Genomic DNA, 20,613 nt, shown 5'->3' with positions numbered 1-20,613 from the left:
ATTAGGGTTAGAAATGAGCTATATAGCAGTCTCTATCCTTGACTGATCTCCTTGGCTATCCAAATTCTCTCTATAAAAATGCAATACAGTATTGTGACATGCTAACAGTACCCGCTACAGGCTACATTTCACATCCCAACCACTGGGTGTCCACACATTGACAAGGTAAGAGTATTCATTCCCCAACAGAGTATTTTTTCCAAGCCTGGTCTTCTCATCCCACACATCTCAGACCATTGTTGCCAACTGTTCAAAGCTTGCTAGGACAGTCACAAATTTTTAGAAACCAATCTGGCCAATTCTGCCATGTCCAAAGGGTGTGTCTCACAAAGCCCCAAACTAAAGTAGGTCCCATCTGGTCCAGGGTGGTTTGGGGGTGGAACTTACATTTATGTTGGTAAACTAGGTATGATTGAGCCAAAAAGACAGGTATTTTCTTTAATATTGGATAAGCCTCAAGGAAAAGTATGCTTGCAGCCTCTAGAGATATAAATATGTTGCTGGTTATGGATCATGTCTTACTTGATGTATGATCGGTGCAGCGAACAGACACATACCGTGCTTGGTCTTAGGTGTCCTTGTGAATATCTGTTTGTAAATACCAAAGTAATATATGATATACCCATGTGGTGGCATCACATTTTTATTTTGTATTCGTTCCTAGTGGTGTAGTACTTGCCTGCTGTGTCTTTGAGAAATTGTTTGCCTTAATCAGACTTGTCATTTTTGGGTTAGCAGCACAGATAAGAGCAGCACTAAACAGATTGCTTGTCTTCGTAGTCTGTGGGCAAAAACACAAAAGAGATGCCCTCTCTCCTCCGGGACCTCTGTCCTTGCTGCACAATCCCTCTACATTTCTGACGTGCGAATCCTAGTGATGCACGGCTGGTTCTCTCACCACATTATCTGCCCGAAGGCATGGTACTGTAACATCATCCAGAAGAAATTGTCGGCCTCATGGGTACAGTTGATAAAGTGATAAACTAATTTAGGCCGTGGCTTTAAACATCACTGAGGTTTTAAAGTTGCCTGTAGCTGTAGCATTGATATAATGGAGTCTGCACATTACAATAATGAAACTAGAATGGAATAGCAACGCATATTTCATTTTGTGTCCTCTGTAAACATGTGCTTTGATATAGATCTGTGCACATTTAGATGATGCAATTTAATACATGGCACATACACTCAGATGACATTTTGCTGGTGGATAAGGTGCCATTCATTAGAACGGTTTATGTAAAACCATTACAGAGATGCCCTGATATAGATTTATTTTTAATATACCTTTTGAAACTTTATGTATTTACAGATGAAGCAGAGTTGAATTTGCAACTTGTTTGGTAATTTTGCTCACCGTGTTAAGTCTAAAATAAACACAACAACGAATATGTATAAAGATCCTGAGAGTATTGCACTTTGATCTGGACACATCCACAATAGGTTCTGCATGTGAGTTGTCCCATAGTAGCCTGTGGACTGACCTTGTAAGGGCAGGTTCACACAATAGAATGTGGAGCATTCATCAATATCAGATCAGCAGAGCTCCCACATCCGGCATCCCCCTATTAATCAGCTGTTCTAAGACGTTGGTACACAGAGAATGGAGCAGGAAGCAGACAGCTCTGGGCTCTGTGCAATTTCCAAACCAAGTCACAGCAGCTTCACTTCCACTCAAGTGGATAGGAACTGATGTGCAGTAAACTAGTCTGACCAATGCACAGAGAACAGAGCTGTCTGTATCCTACACTATTCTCTGTGTATAAACTGCTGGAAACTGATAATAAATAGGGATACTGGCTGTGGAAGCCTCTCTGATCTGATACTGATATTTTTAGTCCCAAAAACGTCTTTAACATTAACATATTGACTAGTGTTCTTGTTATGGTTGGGTTATGATCCAGTTTCACACAAAATCAGTGTGACAGAGACAATATTTTTTCATATTTCATGTATTAACACACTTCCATTCACATATGGATAAACAATCACTGTGCATGTGTTAATATGTTTCCCTGCATCTATGGATAAAAAGTCACTATCCCACCAAATGGAACAAATACAAAGTATAACATCTGAGCTTTGATTCAGAGCCTGATCACTTATTCAGATCTTTAGCTCAAAATCCATGTAACAGATATAAATAAAAAAAATAAGGCTAAGCCCAGATGTGACATAGATTTGAAACATGGATTTTGCCACAAATTCAAGGCAAAGAATGCATGTGTAATATGCAGATTGTACTGTGGATAATTCTGCAGATTCACTACAGATTTCACTTCTGCTACTATTGCAAGCTACTCCAAAAATCCACAAAAAAATCTACAACCGAATAGGCATGCTGTTGAATTGCAAATCTATAGGATGCTCAATTCTTCTTAGTGGAGGTCTCTGAATGTGATTTGTAAACTTCATCCACTTGCCTTGCACTGTGATCTGCTGCAGATTGTACTTGTAGTTTAGTATCATCTTTGCCAAGAACATTTGTGGGTCACCATTCCATGATTTGAGTAGTTTCTTGACCAATTATGGAAACATTTTTATTTCTTTTTACAGCACTATTAATTCCTTGGTTCTGTACATTGGAGGGTTTAACATAGAAAACACAAAACACATACTGACAGTGACCAAATGGTACAGTGGGCTAGAGGGTCCTCATCTGTTCATGAAATGTCAGCCTTGCTTTTCTGTGGACTTAATAATTAAAGTCTTCTGGTCCCTACCATGTTAATGTATTAAATCTTAATTTGTTTGACCCCTATGCTCCTGTCTTTGGAACTTAACATAACCATATCTACCTCCTTTAGTGACATAACTTGTCTCGCTTTGTTCTCTTGCATATCACTTGTACAATAACTGAGCTTGGCATTGTCAATGTCCTTTCTTCTTTTGATATGCCATTACAAAGCCTCCAGATAAATCAAACTTTAGATTAACCTCATTGCTTTGATATTAGTATCGGCTCATGAATTCTGTAGTTTTAATTTTTTTTTATTGCTGACACATATGGACCAAGCCAGTGAAGCTTTTCAATATTTCATATTGGAAGATAACCCCTTCATTTTTCATTTAGCATTTTAAAAATACAGTCGATGAAACGTATAGTGTTATTTGGGAAAGATCATTAGTGCTAACTAAGGTGAAACATCATGTTCATCACGTGATTGATCAGATCTCTTCTTATTAGGTCTGAACCTCTATACAATTGAACTTCAGAGACATAACTTCACAAAAATTGGAGGCACAGGTTTGAGACCATTGGTCTATATCAACATGTCCAAAATTTAGGTTCTCTATATTTAGGTATTTAGATTCTCTATATCTATGTCACACTTCCTCTTCACGTGCCATGTGCTTTAACATCTGTCAATCACCTGGCCTGTTTGTTGTTCAGTCCCATTCAAGTCAATGGCACTGCAATACGAAGCATGGTTCCTATACATTATATGACTCAGTGCTTGATCAGTAATAAGGCCACTGTGTGTCCAAATGCTGCTGTTTCTTCAAAAAGCTGATTGGTAGAGGTTAAAGGTGTCAGTTCCTCCACCCATCTAATAGTGATGACCTCTCCATAGGACAGATTATCAATATTTTCAATTCAGAAAACCCTTTAACCACTTCTGGACTGCCCGCAGACTATATACGTCCAGAAGGTGGCTGCCTTGTTCTGACAGGACATACCGGGTACGTCCAAGCAGAGCACAGCAGCTGCATGAGATCGTGCAGCTGCTGTAACTGGGAGCCAACTGTAACTTGAGCCGGAGCTCCCAGAGAGAAGGTTTATTACCTTCCCTGTCTTCTCAATTGCTGTGTATACAGCCCTCACTAAGCACTGTATACACAGCTATGGGCGCCACCATGATGCGGCCCCCCTCTGAAATAAAAAGAAAAGTGAAAACCAGACACAATTTCCCTCCTATTTTGTTTACATTTTCCTAGATATAACAAAAAAATTTAAACACATTCAAAAATAAAAACAACATAAAAATAAAGCCCTATGTGTCACAGAAAAAAAGACGCAAAAATTAGTTGAATGAGACGTATGAGAAAAATGTTACAGCCCTCTAAACTGCACATACAAAAAAAACCCTAAAATGTGTCTGGTCCTGGACCACAAATTGGCCCGATCGTCATCAATAGGTAAAAAATGAGGTTGAAAAATGTTCATGAAGATTATCCAATAATCCTAATTAATTTTTCACTTTAAAGAGGACCTTTCATCAGATCAGGCACAGGCAGTTCTATATACTGCTGGAAAGCTGACAGTGCGCTGAATTCAGTGCACTATCGGCTTTCCCGATCTGTGCCCGGTGTAAAGCGCTATCGGTCCCGGTACCATAGCGCTTTACAGTCAGAAGGGCATTTCTGACACTTAGCCAGGGACGCCCTTCTGCCCAGCAGCGCCTATCGCGCTGTGCTCTAAGACTAGGAAGGAACTTCCCCCTCCCTCTCCTGATAATACTCGTCTATGGACGAGCTGTGTGAGCAGAGGGAGGGGGCGTTCCTCCCTGCTCACACTGTACAGCGCGATAGGCGCTGCTGGGCAGAAGGGCGTCCCTGGCTAACTGTCAGAAATGCCCTTCTGACACTAAAGCGCTACGGTACCGGGACCGATAGCGCTTTACACCGGGCACAGATCGGGAAAGCCGATAGTGCGCTGAATTCGGCGCACTGTCAGCTTTCCAGCAGTATATAAAACTGCATGTGCCTGATCTGATGAAAGGTCCTCTTTAAATATGGTAGCCAAAAAAATTCTTAGATTAATGTCCCATCTCCAGATGTTAACTTGTGACTGTAATACCTTTAGCTACACAGCCCCCTTCATCATCACTAGCGATGGGCGAACCCCTCAAGATTAATTAAAGAGGACCTTTCACCATATCCGGGCACAGGTAGTTCTATATACTGCCAGAAAGCTGACAGTGCGCTGAATTCAGCGCACTGTCGGCTTTCCCGATCTGTGCCCGGTGTGAAGAGCTTACGGTGCCGGTACCATAGCTCTTCTATGGTCAGAAGGGCGTTTCTGACCATTGGCCAGAGACGTCCTTCTGCCTCGCGGCGCCAATCGCGCTGTGCTGTGGAGCCGGGAGGAACTCCCCCCTCCCTCTGCTCACACAGCTTGTCCGTAGACTAGCATTATCAGGAGAGGGAGGGGGCGTTCCTCCCCGCTCCACAGCACAGCGTGATTGGCGCCGCGAGGCAGAAGGACGTCTCTGGCTAATGGTCAGAAACGCCCTTCTGACTGTAAAGCGCTACGGTACCGGGACCGATAGCGCTTTACACCGGGCACAGATCGGGAAAGCCGACAGTGCGCTGAATTCAGCGCACTGTCAGCTTTCTGGCAGTATATAACACTGCATGTGCCCAGATATGGTGAAAGGTCCTCTTTAAGCTTTGGGTTTGGGTGTCTTGGGTTCAAGATTCGTTTTGGGCCAAACACGTTTGGTATGAACTACACCTTAAAGTGGCTTACAATATAGTGTAGAACACTGTCAGGGCCACTAGAAAGCTATCTATCCAGTTTTTAGCCTGGTCTCCACTTTCAGGTTTTCGTCTTCTGCCCGAGAAACTGGACAGGAGATGGAAACTGACAGTCACTTTTCAAACCCATTCATTTGAATGGGTTTTCAAAGTGTACACCTGTGATCACCCATGAGTGTCTTATGGTCTCCGTGGCGAAACCGTTTTTTTTTTTTTTTTTTAACTAGACAAAAAGTCAGACTTTCAGGATTTTGTGTCCAGTTAAAAAAAAACTGTTTCGCCGCAGAGACCAGAAAACGCTCAGGGGCGCTCACCGGCGAGCACTGATTGCCGGGTTTCCGTCTCCTGTTGGCAGAAGACGGAAACCCACAAAGCAGAGACCAGGCGCAGGAACCCACCCTAAGGCAAGCAGAGCCAAAGTTATGTCAAAGTGAAAGTGACATTACTGTACTGTACAGTCTCCTCAGACCCAGGTGAAGGCCCAAAAGAGGTGTATTAAATAAAATAATTAAATTATTCCTACTCACTTCTTACCTGTTTTGGGCCTCCTCGTGGCATCTGGAACTCTCTCTCCACCATCTTGTTGACTGAGGCCTGTGATTGAGGCCCAGTGGTCACATAGACACGTTGAGCAGCATGTGTCCTCTGCCATGTTATTAGAGGAATCTGACAATTGTATATATTTGAGCAATTTATTACACATGGGTTCAATGGTCATCAGATCTGGAGAAATAAGTTTGTGGAGACTTCTATCCAATGCCTTATCTGTTACTTTTATATTAAATGAAGACCAATAACTAGTTTTAGTTTTATACAACGCTCCTTATATTGTGCCAGGTATTTCTTTGGACATAACTGGTCATTGCACTGTGAAAAATATTTAATATCTACAAAACTTTTATGTGGTACTTAGTAAGATGTGTATTAAAACTACGTAATAAAATCACACTGGCTCTAGTATGGCTGCCGCTGATTCCAGGTTCTGCATTGCAGTTACTTATGGACTCAACTAAAGCCATAAAAACTACCATGGGTCACTGAGGCTGAGGCGATACAGCCAGACACTAAAATGTGTGAAAACATTAGAGACTATTTACCATCTTGTTCTACTAGAGAGTCTCCATTATAGCAATGATTTTGATATGCCCAGGGTTATTCCCTTTTTTTGACATTTATGGTATAGCCGTAGTATATGATGATGGCCACATCTATGCAACGTGCACCCATCCTCAGAAGCAGGGTGCGGCTGCAGGGTGCAACAACCTAAACTTCTCTTTGCCAACTAGACTGGCATTAGCACCAGGCACACCTAGGTGGATGTCAGAGCCTGCTAAATATGTTCCATAGTTGACAAGCTGTGGGTCTATTTTGACTCCTGTAGGACTAAATACATCTAAGGGTTGGTTCACATTTGCATTGGTATTCCGTCTGGGGGAGTCCGTATGGGGACCCCCTCAAACAGAATACCAAACGCAATTGCAAGTCCAATAATGGGGTCTGTGTGTTGCCGCACCCTGCCTGCACGAATCATGTGGAGAGGAAAGTAGATTGTGAACTACTTTCCTGTCCACATGTTCTGTGAGGAGATCTGGCGGCAAGTCAAGGGGGACCCCTGTGCTTTTACTGCACAGCACTTGCAATTGCGTTTGGTATTCCGTTCGGGGGGGGGGGTCCCCATTCAGACTCCCCCGAACGGAATACCAACGCAGATGTGAACGAGGGATAATGTCAGCACGGATCAGTGGCAGATTAAGCAGACATAGGGCCTTGACTGTTTCCCGAAAAATTGTGATTTATTTTTTTTTTTTTAATCTTTCACGGATGCATGTTAATTTGGATATTAGTACCTTGTCAACTTTTTCCATATTTTCCCTGCCTTCCAAAATTCTTAACTTTTTTATTTTTCTGTTGATAAGCTGTTTAAGGCACTATGATGGGATGCATATGACATTTTGATTTGATTTTATTAACTTTTTTTTTTTTTTTGGGGGGGGGGAGTCCATGTGAAAAAACCCTACAACCTATTTTTTGCATTTTGTTTTTACAGTGTTCAATTTGCATTTTAAAATGATATGGCAGCTTTATCCAGTGGGTCATTCTGATTGCAATGATAAAATATCTATATTGATTTTAGTATGTTTTACCACAAAACGTCATGTTTCAAAAACCAATGATTTGTCTTTCTTAGTCGTATACTGACACAAAGCTGTGTGTGGGATGTTATTTGCAGGGCAAGTTTTAGTGTTTTATAGGTACACCATTTTTGGTATGCATGACTTTTTCATCACTTTTTATTGCTAAAAAGGTGACCAAAATACATTTGCATATATATTTTTATACGGCATTCACCATACAGGATAAATAACATTATATTTGAATGTTATGGACTTGTACGCACATGGGGGATAACCTCACAGGTTTGTTTGCTCTATTTTGTTAATGTTGTTTATTTTTAAAATTATAAATTAAAAAAAAAAAAAAAAGTTTTTATACAATCTTTTTAAAATGTATTTATTTATTTATTTATTTATTTATTTTAACTTTTTCCTGTCCTACAAGGGAAATTAAACCTGGGATCTTCTGCAATATGTTGTTTCAGGGATAGTCAGCTGAAGGGCTGTTGATGGTCTTCCTGGCTGTCATGGCATCTCCTCTGAGGGCCATTAAATTTTTCGACTCTTCCAATGGCTAGTCCTGAACAAGTGGCCTAGGGCATTAATGCATCATACTATTACCGTCCTCAGTGTTATCTAAAAGGGGTCAAAGAAAGTGACCAGGGCATATTTTGGTAGGACAGCATCTCCTTTGACCCGTAACATTTCTTTTAATCTTTGCCAGAATATGGTATAAATTATAGCTCATATATGATATTGTTTGATGGACTCAGAGAATTGCAACAAATTCATTACGAAACCTATGCCTTCTTATAAGTTTGCTTCTCGAAATGCTGGTCTTAGTAACTTTGGTCATCTTGAATGCACCACATACAAGATCAGAAGAAGTTGATATTATGTTATCAGTCCTTCTTATCTTATACATCACATGTGGATCATGACTGTGCCTGTTGAAGAGGGAAATTTTTTTATGGAGAGCCCATAGTTAAAACGTAGACACTTTCAAGCCACTGTTTTCTACGTTGGCCTTAAATTGGACCTTGTCAGTAAGTTTTTGTGCAGAGCGTTGATGGGCTGAGCTTATAAACAGTTGTATATTTCTAAGTATAATCAGATTTGCTACTTTCCTTGTATTTCTTTGCAGTGCCCTTGGTGTTTCATGGCTGTCCTTCTTAAACACAGAAGCAATTAGTTTTGAGAAGGCTGATTCTTCAGGGTCCAGTGCTTCCATGCCTTTCATTTGCGAAAGCTGCACATTTTAATGAAGTTGTTTCATCTGTGTTGCCAAACACTAGAATTTTGCTGCTTCAAGTCTAATTATCTCAGTTGGCGATTGCTGTGTTTTATTAAAGCTGTCAAACGTACTGTTCATTAAATGCCCACATTTGCGGCATCTCTCCCACAAATAACATCAACTTGTTCTGCTGATGGATTGAAAGAACATATTTCCTCCTTAATCTTGACAAATCGATTTTACCAGTCATAACACGTTCTCACACTGTTGGACCCCTTGTGGTGAGCATAGTGCACTTGTGTCAATCTGAAAGCGCGTCTTCTAAAATTTACAAATGCGTATGTTAAAGCTTGAGGAACTGGAGTAATTGAAGAAGATGGCTGGAAGACCATTCTAGTGAAAAACAATGGAAAATTTTTGCTTGACAATTTAGCCAACTGCTCACTTACTCCAAAGTTAAATCTGTAGAAAACGGCTGGGAAAATAGATGTCTGTTTTTTATAGCCATTTGGATACATGGGACAGCCGTTTTCAAGGATCCCTCATAGACTTAAGTCTGTTGACAGATCCCTGAAAGCAGATAAAAATAGGACATGTCCTATTTTATAATGGCCCATTAATACACACTGTGTATTAATACAGACCAGACATGAAAACGGCCCTATTGAAAGCAGTTAAAAAAAAAAAAAAATGACCATCACACGGCCATTTTTCACTGTCTGGTTCATGAGGCCTAAGGCTACTTGGTGACCAACAATTGTGTGTGATTTGTCTGTGTCGCGCTGCTGTGTGTTGTTTGACTGTGAGTTATATTTCAGTGTTTGCAATATTCATTATACTAGGGTTACGTGGCAACATTGGTTGTGACACAGATTGAGTGGCCAAAGATCACAGTGTAGCACTGCATGCATCGAATGTTATAAAAGTAAGTGGGACTTGCCAGAGACTCATCATTTGCTGCTTCTGAGACAAGAAGATCTCTGGCATTGTACTGTATGCCTTACAGAATTTTTGCAATGATTGTTTTGTGGCTGTTTACACCTTATAACTCATAAGATGGATGCATTTACATTCATTACATGCTACCCTGCAATTTTTGGCTAAATAGCCATGCAGACCTAGCATTAAAGGGGTTGTCCCATCTTAAGGATCCTATCCATACTGGTAGCTTATGTAAATTGAATACTTTTTCTAAATATATTGCTTTAGAAATTCTGTTTTGTTTACCTGCCATGTGACCTTATTGCTCCAATTGTTTACACAGCATTGCTATAACCACGGACCTATAGGACATGAGGTCACTCACTTACTGTTCTTACCGGCAGGTCAATTGTTCAGCTAATTGCAGTTTGCTCATAAAGCAGAGTCTGTTATCTCTCTATGTAAACAGACAGATAATACTTTGAGTGTGTCTAGTTCAGCAAGAGGGAGGAGGGGGAGAGAAATACAGGAAGTAAGAAGAGGAGACTGCAGGCAAACTGCTGAAACATTGAGATGGGAAAACCCCTTTAAACAGCATGAAATGACAGCAGTTACCCTATAGTATACTTTCTGTGAAAAGCCACTGTTTTTTCCAAAGTGCTTTTTTTAGCCGCGGCCCACTACATGGGGCCTTAGCCTTAGATTATGTTAGATCATGTTACAACATGAACATGTTTTACACTCCTTACTTGCTATACAACACTTGTGATCTTCATTTTATGTGTCCAAAGTCATGGCATAGCATAAGGGCCTTTTACACAGCCCGATAATCAGGGAAGTTACCGAGAACAAGCATTATAGGAACACTTGTTCCGAGTAATTGTCCTGTTTATTCGTGCTACCGGGCACATAATGCAGTTTATTGGTAGCACATTGCCCTATGTAAACAGGGATTTGCGGACGATAAGTAGTGCAGCCAAATAAGGGGGAAATGATTTGAGTAGCAATCACTCCACCCCCATTGACTTTGCATTAGCCTGTGTATGAAGGTCTATAGCAGGGGTAGGGAACCTTGGCTCTCCAGCTGCTGCGAAACTACAATTCCCAACATGCTCCATTCACGTCCATGGGAGTTCCAAGAACAGCAGAGCAAGTATACATGCTGGGAGTTGTAGTTTTGTAACAGCTGGAGAGCCAAGATTCCTTACCCCTGGTCTATAGAAACAAGAGCTGATCAATGTTTTTTTCGTCGATTGACGCTCATTATGGCCAGATATCTTTAATGTTAATGCTTAAACTAAGAGACTTAGTGCCTTTTGGTTCACATTTGCCCGTCCATTGAATACAGAGAGGACAGAACAGGATTCGAGTAAACAAAGATTCCCATTTTATTATGGCGTTTCAACATATGCAACTTCCAGGTAGAGGTGTTCCTTAAAGTTCACTAGGAACAGGAATTCTTCAAGTAAACTGCTACCTATTATTCAACACTTTATTGGAATGTGGAATTTAAGGCACCCACAATGTTTTCACCAGAGCCCGCCACTTGGGATCGAGGTCCCAAACCCAAGACAAATATAAGACAACAGACAAAATCAGTTGACTTTAGGAAGACTAAGGGAGTAACAAAAAGCCAAGGGTATACCAGGAGTATTGCCAAAATGAGCATCTAAGGAAAATCAGAGGCCAAGCCAAAAACAAATCCAAGAAGTTACTAACAAATCCAAATTGGTGACCAGGGGAATTAACCATGAGAACAAGCCAGAAATCACAACCAGAAAATCAGCATTTAACAAGTCTTTTCTAGCAGGGTAAAGAGCCCAGCTGCACAAGACAGTCACAGGCACACGACCGAACTTCAGCAAGGCTTAAATACCCCAGCTATAGCTAACTGAATGATAGGCAGAGCTCCGAGTCTGCGTCTTAATGCAGGGTTTGCAGAACAAAGCAGAATTTGTTTGGTAGTCATGGAAACCTTAAGTCGGCGACTGAAAACAGGAGCTAGTATGCTGGAATTCCTGACACATTCATTGACAGAAACAATATATTTTGATAAATGGGAGCAATTGGTACAGAAATATTATTAGTTGTATAACTTTTCATTATGAGCTTTTGAGGCTCTGTGACTTAGGATGCAGAGCATACAATAGCCACCATAGAAAATAAGAGTATTGCATTGGATTGCGGCACTATTAATATGCTGTCAGGATGTGGGGGTGCTGCGTGGTTGGCACTGACACAGACTCCAAGTTGATTTCAAGTGTTGAGTTTTATTCACTCAAAATAAACGTTGGTATAGGCAGCAAAGAAAATAAAACAAACCTGCCCGTGTGGGCTCTAACAAATACAGAAAATGGTTACCTCACCTATTATAGAAACTAGTTCAGACAGTCAAGATTGTCTCCAGCAGTAGCAACCTTCTTTGTGGCTTTGCAGCCAAGCTCTGCCATAGGCCTCGTTCACATCAGCGTTTGTAATCCATCCGGGGGATGTCTGCATGAGGACCCCCTCCTGAACAGAATATGAACGCAACTGCAAATGGTGTGCCAGAGAAAGCACACGGATCCCATAGACTATAACGAGGTCTGTGTGCTTGCTGACAGATCTCCGCAGGGATCATACAGGCAGGAAAGTACTTCACAATCTACTTTCCTGTCTGAATGATTCGTGCAGGCAGTGCGCGGCAAACACATGGACCCCATTATAGTCTATGTGGTCCGTGTGCTTTCATTGCACAGCACTTGCAGTTGCGTTCGGTATTCCGTTCGGGGGGGTCCTCATGCGGACTCCCTCGGACGGAATACAAACGCTGATGTGAACCAAGCATCAGTCTGCTCTCCTAGCAGATTTATTATTCCCCACTAACTAGGACAATCCCAGTCAGCTGGTTCTCCAGGAGCGTCCACAAGGTCGCGTCCCACTGGAGGGGATGGGAATGACAAATCTACCAATCTACACTCCATTCCATAAAAATCCAGCCCAGTGTGCAGCACTTAAATAATACTCAGCAAACATAGTTGTCTGCTGAGACACAAACTCCCTAGAATTTCATCACCTCACCCATCTGAGCAATCTGGTCCCTCCAGCACCTTACCAGCCATCGGCTTACCGTGCATAAAACAAGAACTGTTTACCGGGCACGTCTGGAAATTTAACAACACAATTTACATGTCCTATTAAACATGGACTCTTATGATATAATTTAATGATGCCATTTAATTTACAGACTAGTAGCGTCTGCTCTGTCTTAGAGATCCGTTTATTACTTGGAATTTCTCTGTTGTTCCTTTTCCAAAGTTTACACATGAGAAAATGAGCACAAGAGAACCTGTCACATTAAAAATGCAGTCCAGTCTGCAGGCATAGTATACTGTATGTGGTATATAGAAGGAGTAGCTGAGCAGATTGATATATAGTTATGGGAGAAAAGATTTCATTGTTTCATGCAGTATGTTAGTAAACAATGGTGATTTTTTTTTTTCTTCTTACTTTGAATGAGATTCTGTTTAGATATTGAAAACTTCCAATAGTCTAAGGGGGCATTCACACTACCATTGGTGACGCTCAGCAGTGTTCGTAGCTATTGTCCATTACAAGATTTTAGCAACAGACACTAGCTGAACCGCCAGAAATCCATTTAAATTTCAATTCATTTCAATGGGATTTTATCTTCTGGCCGTTAGTGTCTGTTTGTGTCCGTTTACACCCAGTCCGTCAGAAGTTTGTTTTTTTCCAGTAAACAAAAAAATCCTACATGCAGGACTTTTGTATCCGTTAAAAAAAAAGACGGAAAGTAGTGGATTGTGAACCCCACATAGAGCTCACAATGTACATTTTTCCCTATCAGTATGTCTTTGGAGTACGGGATGGAAATCCATGCAAACACGGGGAGAACATACAAACTCCTTGTAGATGTTTTTTTTGCCCTTGACGGGATTTGAACACCAGGACTGCAGTGCTGCAAGGCTGCAGTGCTAACCACTGAGCCATTGTGTGGTCCCGTTTCCATTACTTTTTTAACATTGAAGTCTATGGGCAACGGACTTATAACAAAGAGAGCCATCAGTTACTGTCCATTATTTTTTATTAGTTTTTTTCTGTGCATGCTCACAAAGCAGAAATAAAAAAAAAAAAAAAAAGGACAATATAAAAAAATGGACACTAACTGATGCTAATGGATCAGTTAAAAAAAAAATATGATACAGTAAAATCAGTTAGTGTCCCTTAATGTCTGTTATGATAGGTGTCCATTTTTTTTTTTTTTTAATAAACACCTTCATAATGAAATTCAACGGTAGTGTGAACCCAGCCTAAAAAACATTTGGGACCTCAGTAGTCCAAAAGACTAACTAGACAGAGGAAAGTTTACTATATTTACTTACACGGAGCCAGTGACGTAACTAAAGTCTTGTGGTCCCTGATGCAATCTTTTATCCGGGGCCCTCTACCTCATCCCGACAGCGAATTCGTCATAGTGTGGGTCTCCTTGGTTTATGGGCAAGATGGAAGCTGCAATCTCAATATTGATGCCAGTGATAATGGGCCCCCTAAGGCGCCCGAGCCCTGGTGCGACTGCACCCTCTGCACCCCCTCAAATTACACCCCTGCACAGAGCCCTTTTATTTAAATTTCATTCTGCTGCACTTTTGCTGTAAAGTGCGGCCATTCTGTGAATTCCCTGCCTACCCCCTAACCTAATACAATTACAAGTTAGAATATACATTGCGCCTGTCTTTGTTAATTGGACTGCGCATTTGTCGTGAGTGACAAATTAATGACACTGTCTGACGGCACTTTGCACACACGTTGCCATCTATCATTTATTAAGGCAATGGCGTGTATGTCTTAATAGCTTTGTCTTGGTTTTTTTTTTGAATGTGGACTGGCTTTATTACCTTTTTTGTTCCATTTATTATGTGGTCCTCAGACATGAATAAAGGATATTGTCATGTTGGTGTTTGTAAATAAATCTCTCTCCTTACATGCTTCAGAAATAATTAGACCCACTGGTGGAAGGCGGTAAAAGAGTCATTTATCTTCCTCAAGTGTAGAACGTATCTGAAAAACTGTTCCTGTTTATTAAAAGACAGATTTCAGATATATGTGGCTGCTGGGATTCCACTCCGTGCAGTCAAGTCCCCATCTTACAATGCAGAGTGTGGAAACCTCCAATAGACTGTAGCAGTAATTACAAGTAACACAACTACATGGACGTCCACTGTGTCATGTGCTCATTGTGTGCACTTTTTTTTATTGCAGACACATCAAGATAACGTGCTTGGAAATTTGATTCAAAATGCAATATCTTTATTATACAACTTGGTTTCTCAAAAAGACACAAATATGAGACTTCTCTATGAGCAAGGTAAGTAGACTACACATAATATTGCATTTATTGGAAATACAGTAGATGTCATTTCTGTAAGAAAAAAAAAATGTTTAATGGATTTTTCATTTCCTACCAAACCTTATTTTCCTATTCCAGCTATATGATTTGATTTAGGGTCACCTGAATCAAACAGTGTTTTTTCTTGTGAATCAATGTCTTCATTGCCAAGATAACACTGTTTTGGGCAAAATGCAAATTAACTCTTTGGAGCAACAAGGGCATTGTCATTCCTCCAAAGTGGTAAGTGGCCGTACCCTTGTTTCTCCAAAGAGCTGGACATTTACAACAGTGATATCTCAACAATAGAGACACCAATTTACAAGGATCTACAGGAGGAAAACACAGTTTGGTTCAGATGACTGTAAAGCTGTTTGTGTGCGGGGCTGGGTTGATACGTTGGGTTCTGGTCACAGACTTCCTTAAAGTGGACCTTTCATGTCCTCAGCACTTGCGGTTTTATATACCACTAGAAAGCAGACAGTGCACTAAATTCAGCGCACTGTCGGCTTTCCCGTTATGTGTCCCGGGTGAAGAGCTATCGGTGCAATTACCGATAGCTCTTCACTGTCAGAAGGGCATTCCTGACAGTCTAACTGGGAATGCCCCTCCTGACAGTACTTCGTGTAGCACTATACTATGAGGTGGTGTTCCTTGCCACCTAACAATGCTCAGTCACGCTAAGCGGTGAAGAACACTCCCCCCACTCCTGACAGTACTCATCCATAGACACACTGTTGGCTTTCTAGTGGTATATAAAACCACATGTGTCTGAGGACAGGAAAGGTCCTCTTTAAGGTTACTGTTTAGACATGAGCTCAAAAATGATATGTAAGTACCCAGAATGGATAATCTCCTGCTAGTATATTTTCCTTAGATCTTGCTATCTGTCTGCCTTTAGCTCACATCCAGCTGTGATGTATTAGTTCAGTTTAGCTTCAGCGCCTACAGGAAATCTGAAGTAGTCTTAGACACACCCACTGTCTGATCATGGATTCAGGCTGCTGATTTCTCCCTTCCCCTGAAGTTCTGCATCTCTAAATTGGTTGCTGTGTATAGACACAAGACTTGTCATACTGATGAATGATCTTCAAGTTTTAAATCACCAGTGAGAAGAAAAATTTGGGGTTGTTGGCGCTATTGGGTAGTTCTATTACCTATACTAAGGTAAATGAATCCTAGAAAGGAGGAGCGTGCAGGATCATTTTATCATTTTATGCAATGTGTTACACAATATTACACCAATTACAGTAAGACCCCTTGTATCCACGGGGGATTTGTTCCATGCCTACCTGTGGATAATAGCAAAGCTACATAAACATCAATATACATAGAAACAAAACCTATATAGCACCACAATATAGTGAACACATGTAAAGCTGTTGTAATAATGAAATGTCTATCTGATGAAGTAAAGTGAATGAAGTACAGTAGTTGCTGGGCTTCTTTTAATCTTCTGATGATGTATCTGAAGGAACATCTGCTTCAGGTGATTCTGGTTCTTCGCAAACAGATGATGTTGATAGCTGGGGATCCTCAATGGTTGAAGGTTTTTCTTCTAATTCCTTTTGGAAGAACATTGTGATGGGAAACCGTTGTTTCTTTTTTTGTAATGCAAATGATGCTGTAAAGGCTGTAGTGCGGCGATGATCTTACAAATGACTTTAATTCTACCTTCCATTCATGGATCATCCTCCATAACTTTGTCCTTCAAAGTCTCTGCAAACACCTCTGCAGATTTCTCTCATGTCCACATTGTTGGTTCTTCTTCAGTTATCGTATCATCCTCCTCTTCCTCTGTAGAGGACTTAACAAATTCTTTTATTTCTTCATTTATTAACACTTCCTGATGTTCATCAATATGTTCTACCACTATTTCATCCATCGGATCAGCAAAACCTTCACCACTAACTTCTCCTGCTGTGTCAATTATTTTCCTAACTTCTTCATCGATCCCTGGGAAGCCTTGGAAATCATTCACAGCTTCACTCCAAAAATTATTTCAGCCATTTACAGACTCTGCTTTTAACCCATTCCCAACATCTGTCGTAACAGTATGGTGGATTTCAGGTATTTAGATATGGTGGCTGCTCAGGAGCTGGAGATATCCGTGCCAGTAATTTCAGCACCAATCTCTTCCCAATGTCAGAAGGGCCTTCCTAACAGTCTAGCATCATTGCTGGGCTGTGAGGAATGCCTCCCCTACCCCCCCTGACAGTACTCGTCCATAGACTTGTACGGGGGGGGGGGGGTTCCTCAGAGCTCAGCATCATCACTGGGGAGTAAGGAAGGCCCTCTGTATAGTATAGGGCTATGTTAGAGTACTGTAGGGGGAGTATGGCGTCCTTCACAGCCCAACGATGACACTAGACTGATAGGAACACCCTTCTGACAGCCCGTGGAGCACATATCAGGAAAGCCAACAGTGTGCTGAATTCAGTGCACTGTTTGCATTCTAGCGGTATATAAAACCACATATGAATGAAGATATGAAAGATCCTCTTTAAGGACATGGCCTCATTTGTGTCACTTTATGTTTCAATAACTTTGATACACTGTAACTTACTCAAGTGATTGATTTGAGACACATTGTTCTTCATGGTAGTGCTTGACATTGATTAATATGTTTTTTTTATTTATTTAAAAAATTAGGAAATTAGCAATTTTCAAAATGTGGAATGCGTCGCTTTTCATGCAGATTGTCATACCACCTAAACAAATAAATGAATGAATAAATAAATATTATCTGCCATATCTTTGCTTTATATTAGCATCATCTTTTAATCAGCCTTTAATTTATTTTGGATGTTAGAAGGCTTACAAGTATAACTGTGACATTCCAGATTTTCAGAGCAATTTTCCAAACCCATTTGTTAGGGATCATTTCAGTTCTGAAGGGGATCTTAAAAGCCTTTATATTAAAAACCCACCATAGATCACCCCATTATCTAAATTGCACCACTCAAATAATTCAAAACAGAATTGGGAAAAAATTTTAACATTTTGTGCATTTCAAAGGAATTAATATGGAGGTGAAATTTACACATTTAAATTTTTTTTCAATAATACCTTCACTTAACCTTAAAACTAACATATTTAAGGGGTTATAGGAGAAAATTAATCTCTTGGGTTGTTACATAGTTTCTGCCAAGCACGAAAATAAGCCACATGTGCATGTAAACTGATGTTTGGGCACATGGCAGTGCGTGGAATGGAAGAAGCGACACTGGGTGTTTGAAAAGCAGATTTAGCTGGAGAAGTTTTCAGGTGCCATGTCGCATTTGCAGAGCCCCTAGAGTACCAGTACAATGGAAACCCTCTAAAAGTGACCCCATTTTAGAACTACACCTCTTAAGGAATTTCTCAAGGGATATTATTATTCTGAGCACAAGAGTGCTTCTCATCAATTAATGTACAAAGTGAATTTTTAAAAGAAATATGCCCAGTACTTGTGCCCACTTTGTGTCATCAGAGTCACGTAGTCTTAAAACTTTTAAGTGAGTTATCTCAGGTACAAAAAAAGTTGTATTTGTGGGTGTAAACTGTACAGCAGGGCTCAGAAGGGATGCAGCTCTTCACATTTTAGCTTTTCGAGTATAGAATTAGAGGGACTTTTTGGGTGTCGTGTTGTTTTTGCTGAGCCGTGTAAGAGATGTGATCCTATTTTTTGTAGGGACAATTTTAGGCTCTTAGGCTCTCAGTAAACATGGCATGGCGTCCAAAAACCAACAATCTAAATCTGCTCTCCAAAAGCACGTAGCGCCTTTTGACATCTCCACCCTGCTGTGTGACCAAACTGCAACCTATTATGCTGGGGATACCCACTTAACAGCTTTTGCAGTGTGTATTTCTGCTGACATAAGCGAGGCGCAATGTATTGGGCACTCAAATTGCAATTTTTACTTTTAAAGAGGACCTTTCAAGTCCTCCTGCACATGCGGTTTTATATATCGCTAGAATCATTGTCCTAATAATTTGGTCATTTTGGGAGGTTTTTGTCTTCACATTGTGTAAACGTTTTTTTTTGTTTTTTTCTGGTAATGTCATATTTTTGTGGGATGAGATGCATTTTGGTATGACACCATTTTGGGGTGCCTATATTGACTAAATTGTATTAACTCTTTCTTAGTGGATTAACATAAAGCTATCAATTCTGGCATTGTTTTTTTTACCTTTTAAATTTTTTGCAATGCAGCGTACAGCATGAGTGACATTTTACCTTTATTCTATGGGTCAGTACGATTACAGCGATACCTAAGTTATATTGCTTTTTTATGCATTTCTAATTTTGCAGAACAATATCCCATTTGGGGAAAGAAATTGTTTTTGCATCACCATCTTCTGAGAGGCGTAACATTTTTTGTTTTTGTGCAAAAAAGTTCAAAAGCAGCGGCACCGTTCTGTGAGTGTGAACATACACCAAATCACTGGATCTCAAACTAGATGATCTGGCATTCAGGTGGTGCTCACTGTTAAACAAATAGTCCAATATAGTGCAAAAAAATAGAAAAAATCAGGGCACTCACCAGCCAGTAGTAAAATTCACCAAACTTTAATAATCTTCCATAAAAATAGGTACTTGAACAGCATTTACAGACGGGGGTAGGGTAGATGGAATGTAGAAGAAATGAAGCAAGCTTCATTTCTTCTATATTCCATCTACCCTACCCCCATCTGTAAATGCTGTTCAAGTACCTATTTTTATGGAAAATTATTAAAGTTTGGTGAATTTTACTACTGGCTGGTGAGTGCCCTGATTTTTTCTATTTTTTTGCAATTTTTTGTTTTTGATTGACATAGTTGGTTTAGGACTTACTTTTTGCGTTGTGAGCTGTGCTTTTTAATGTGACTATTTTGGGGTATGTATGACTTTTTGATTCCTTTTTGTGATTGTATGGGACCAGTGTGGAGCTTTATACTTGGGGACAGTGTTTGGAGCCTATTATATTGTGAGACTTATTCTTCTGCAATGTGGGGAGCATATTATACTGTGTGGAGGCCACTGTGAATTATATTATACTGTGGGGGCCATTCTGGAGTATATTATACTGTGAGGTGCCACTATGGAACATATTATACTGTGTGGAGACACTGTGGAGTATATTATTCTGTGTGAAGACACTGTGGCGCAATATCATACTGTGAGCAAATTAAAATCTGCAGTTTCCGGTGTTCTAGTGGTGAACACCGGAACTAAAATAGTGACAGTAGAACACTGGAAACTGCAGTTTTTACTGCATTACTATGCTTGATCCATTGGTTTAGTTTATTTATCGGTGTCTGATGAACCCTCAATAGTTATATGGTGAAAACGCATTAAGACTTAGAGACTTGAGACTGAGATAGATAGTCCATATTAGCTGGAATAGCTGGTCATTGCTTTACCCGCTTCCCAGGATTACCTACCTAGATAGTTTCTAATTTATGGCTTTGCCTCTAGCTAATGTGTAAACCGCCAGAGTGGTTGCTTGTATTTA

At 40.4% G+C, this 20,613-nt stretch overlaps 1 protein-coding gene across 1 annotated transcript in view; it reads left to right on the top strand.

Moving 5' to 3' along the window:
- ULK4 (unc-51 like kinase 4) overlaps positions 1-20,613 on the top strand; it is a 511,681-nt gene that overhangs the window by 292,179 nt on the left and 198,889 nt on the right. The window contains exon 32 of the mRNA XM_075271240.1: positions 15,010-15,115. Coding sequence (XP_075127341.1) covers positions 15,010-15,115 — 106 coding nt within the window. The remainder of the gene's footprint in view (positions 1-15,009; positions 15,116-20,613) is intronic.

The sequence above is a fragment of the Leptodactylus fuscus genome, chromosome 4 (genome assembly GCF_031893055.1).
Source record: "Leptodactylus fuscus isolate aLepFus1 chromosome 4, aLepFus1.hap2, whole genome shotgun sequence".
Lineage (NCBI taxonomy): Eukaryota > Metazoa > Chordata > Amphibia > Anura > Leptodactylidae > Leptodactylus > Leptodactylus fuscus.
The sequence above is the reverse complement of the archived record's forward strand: the minus strand, read 5'-3'. Positions and strand labels throughout refer to the sequence as shown.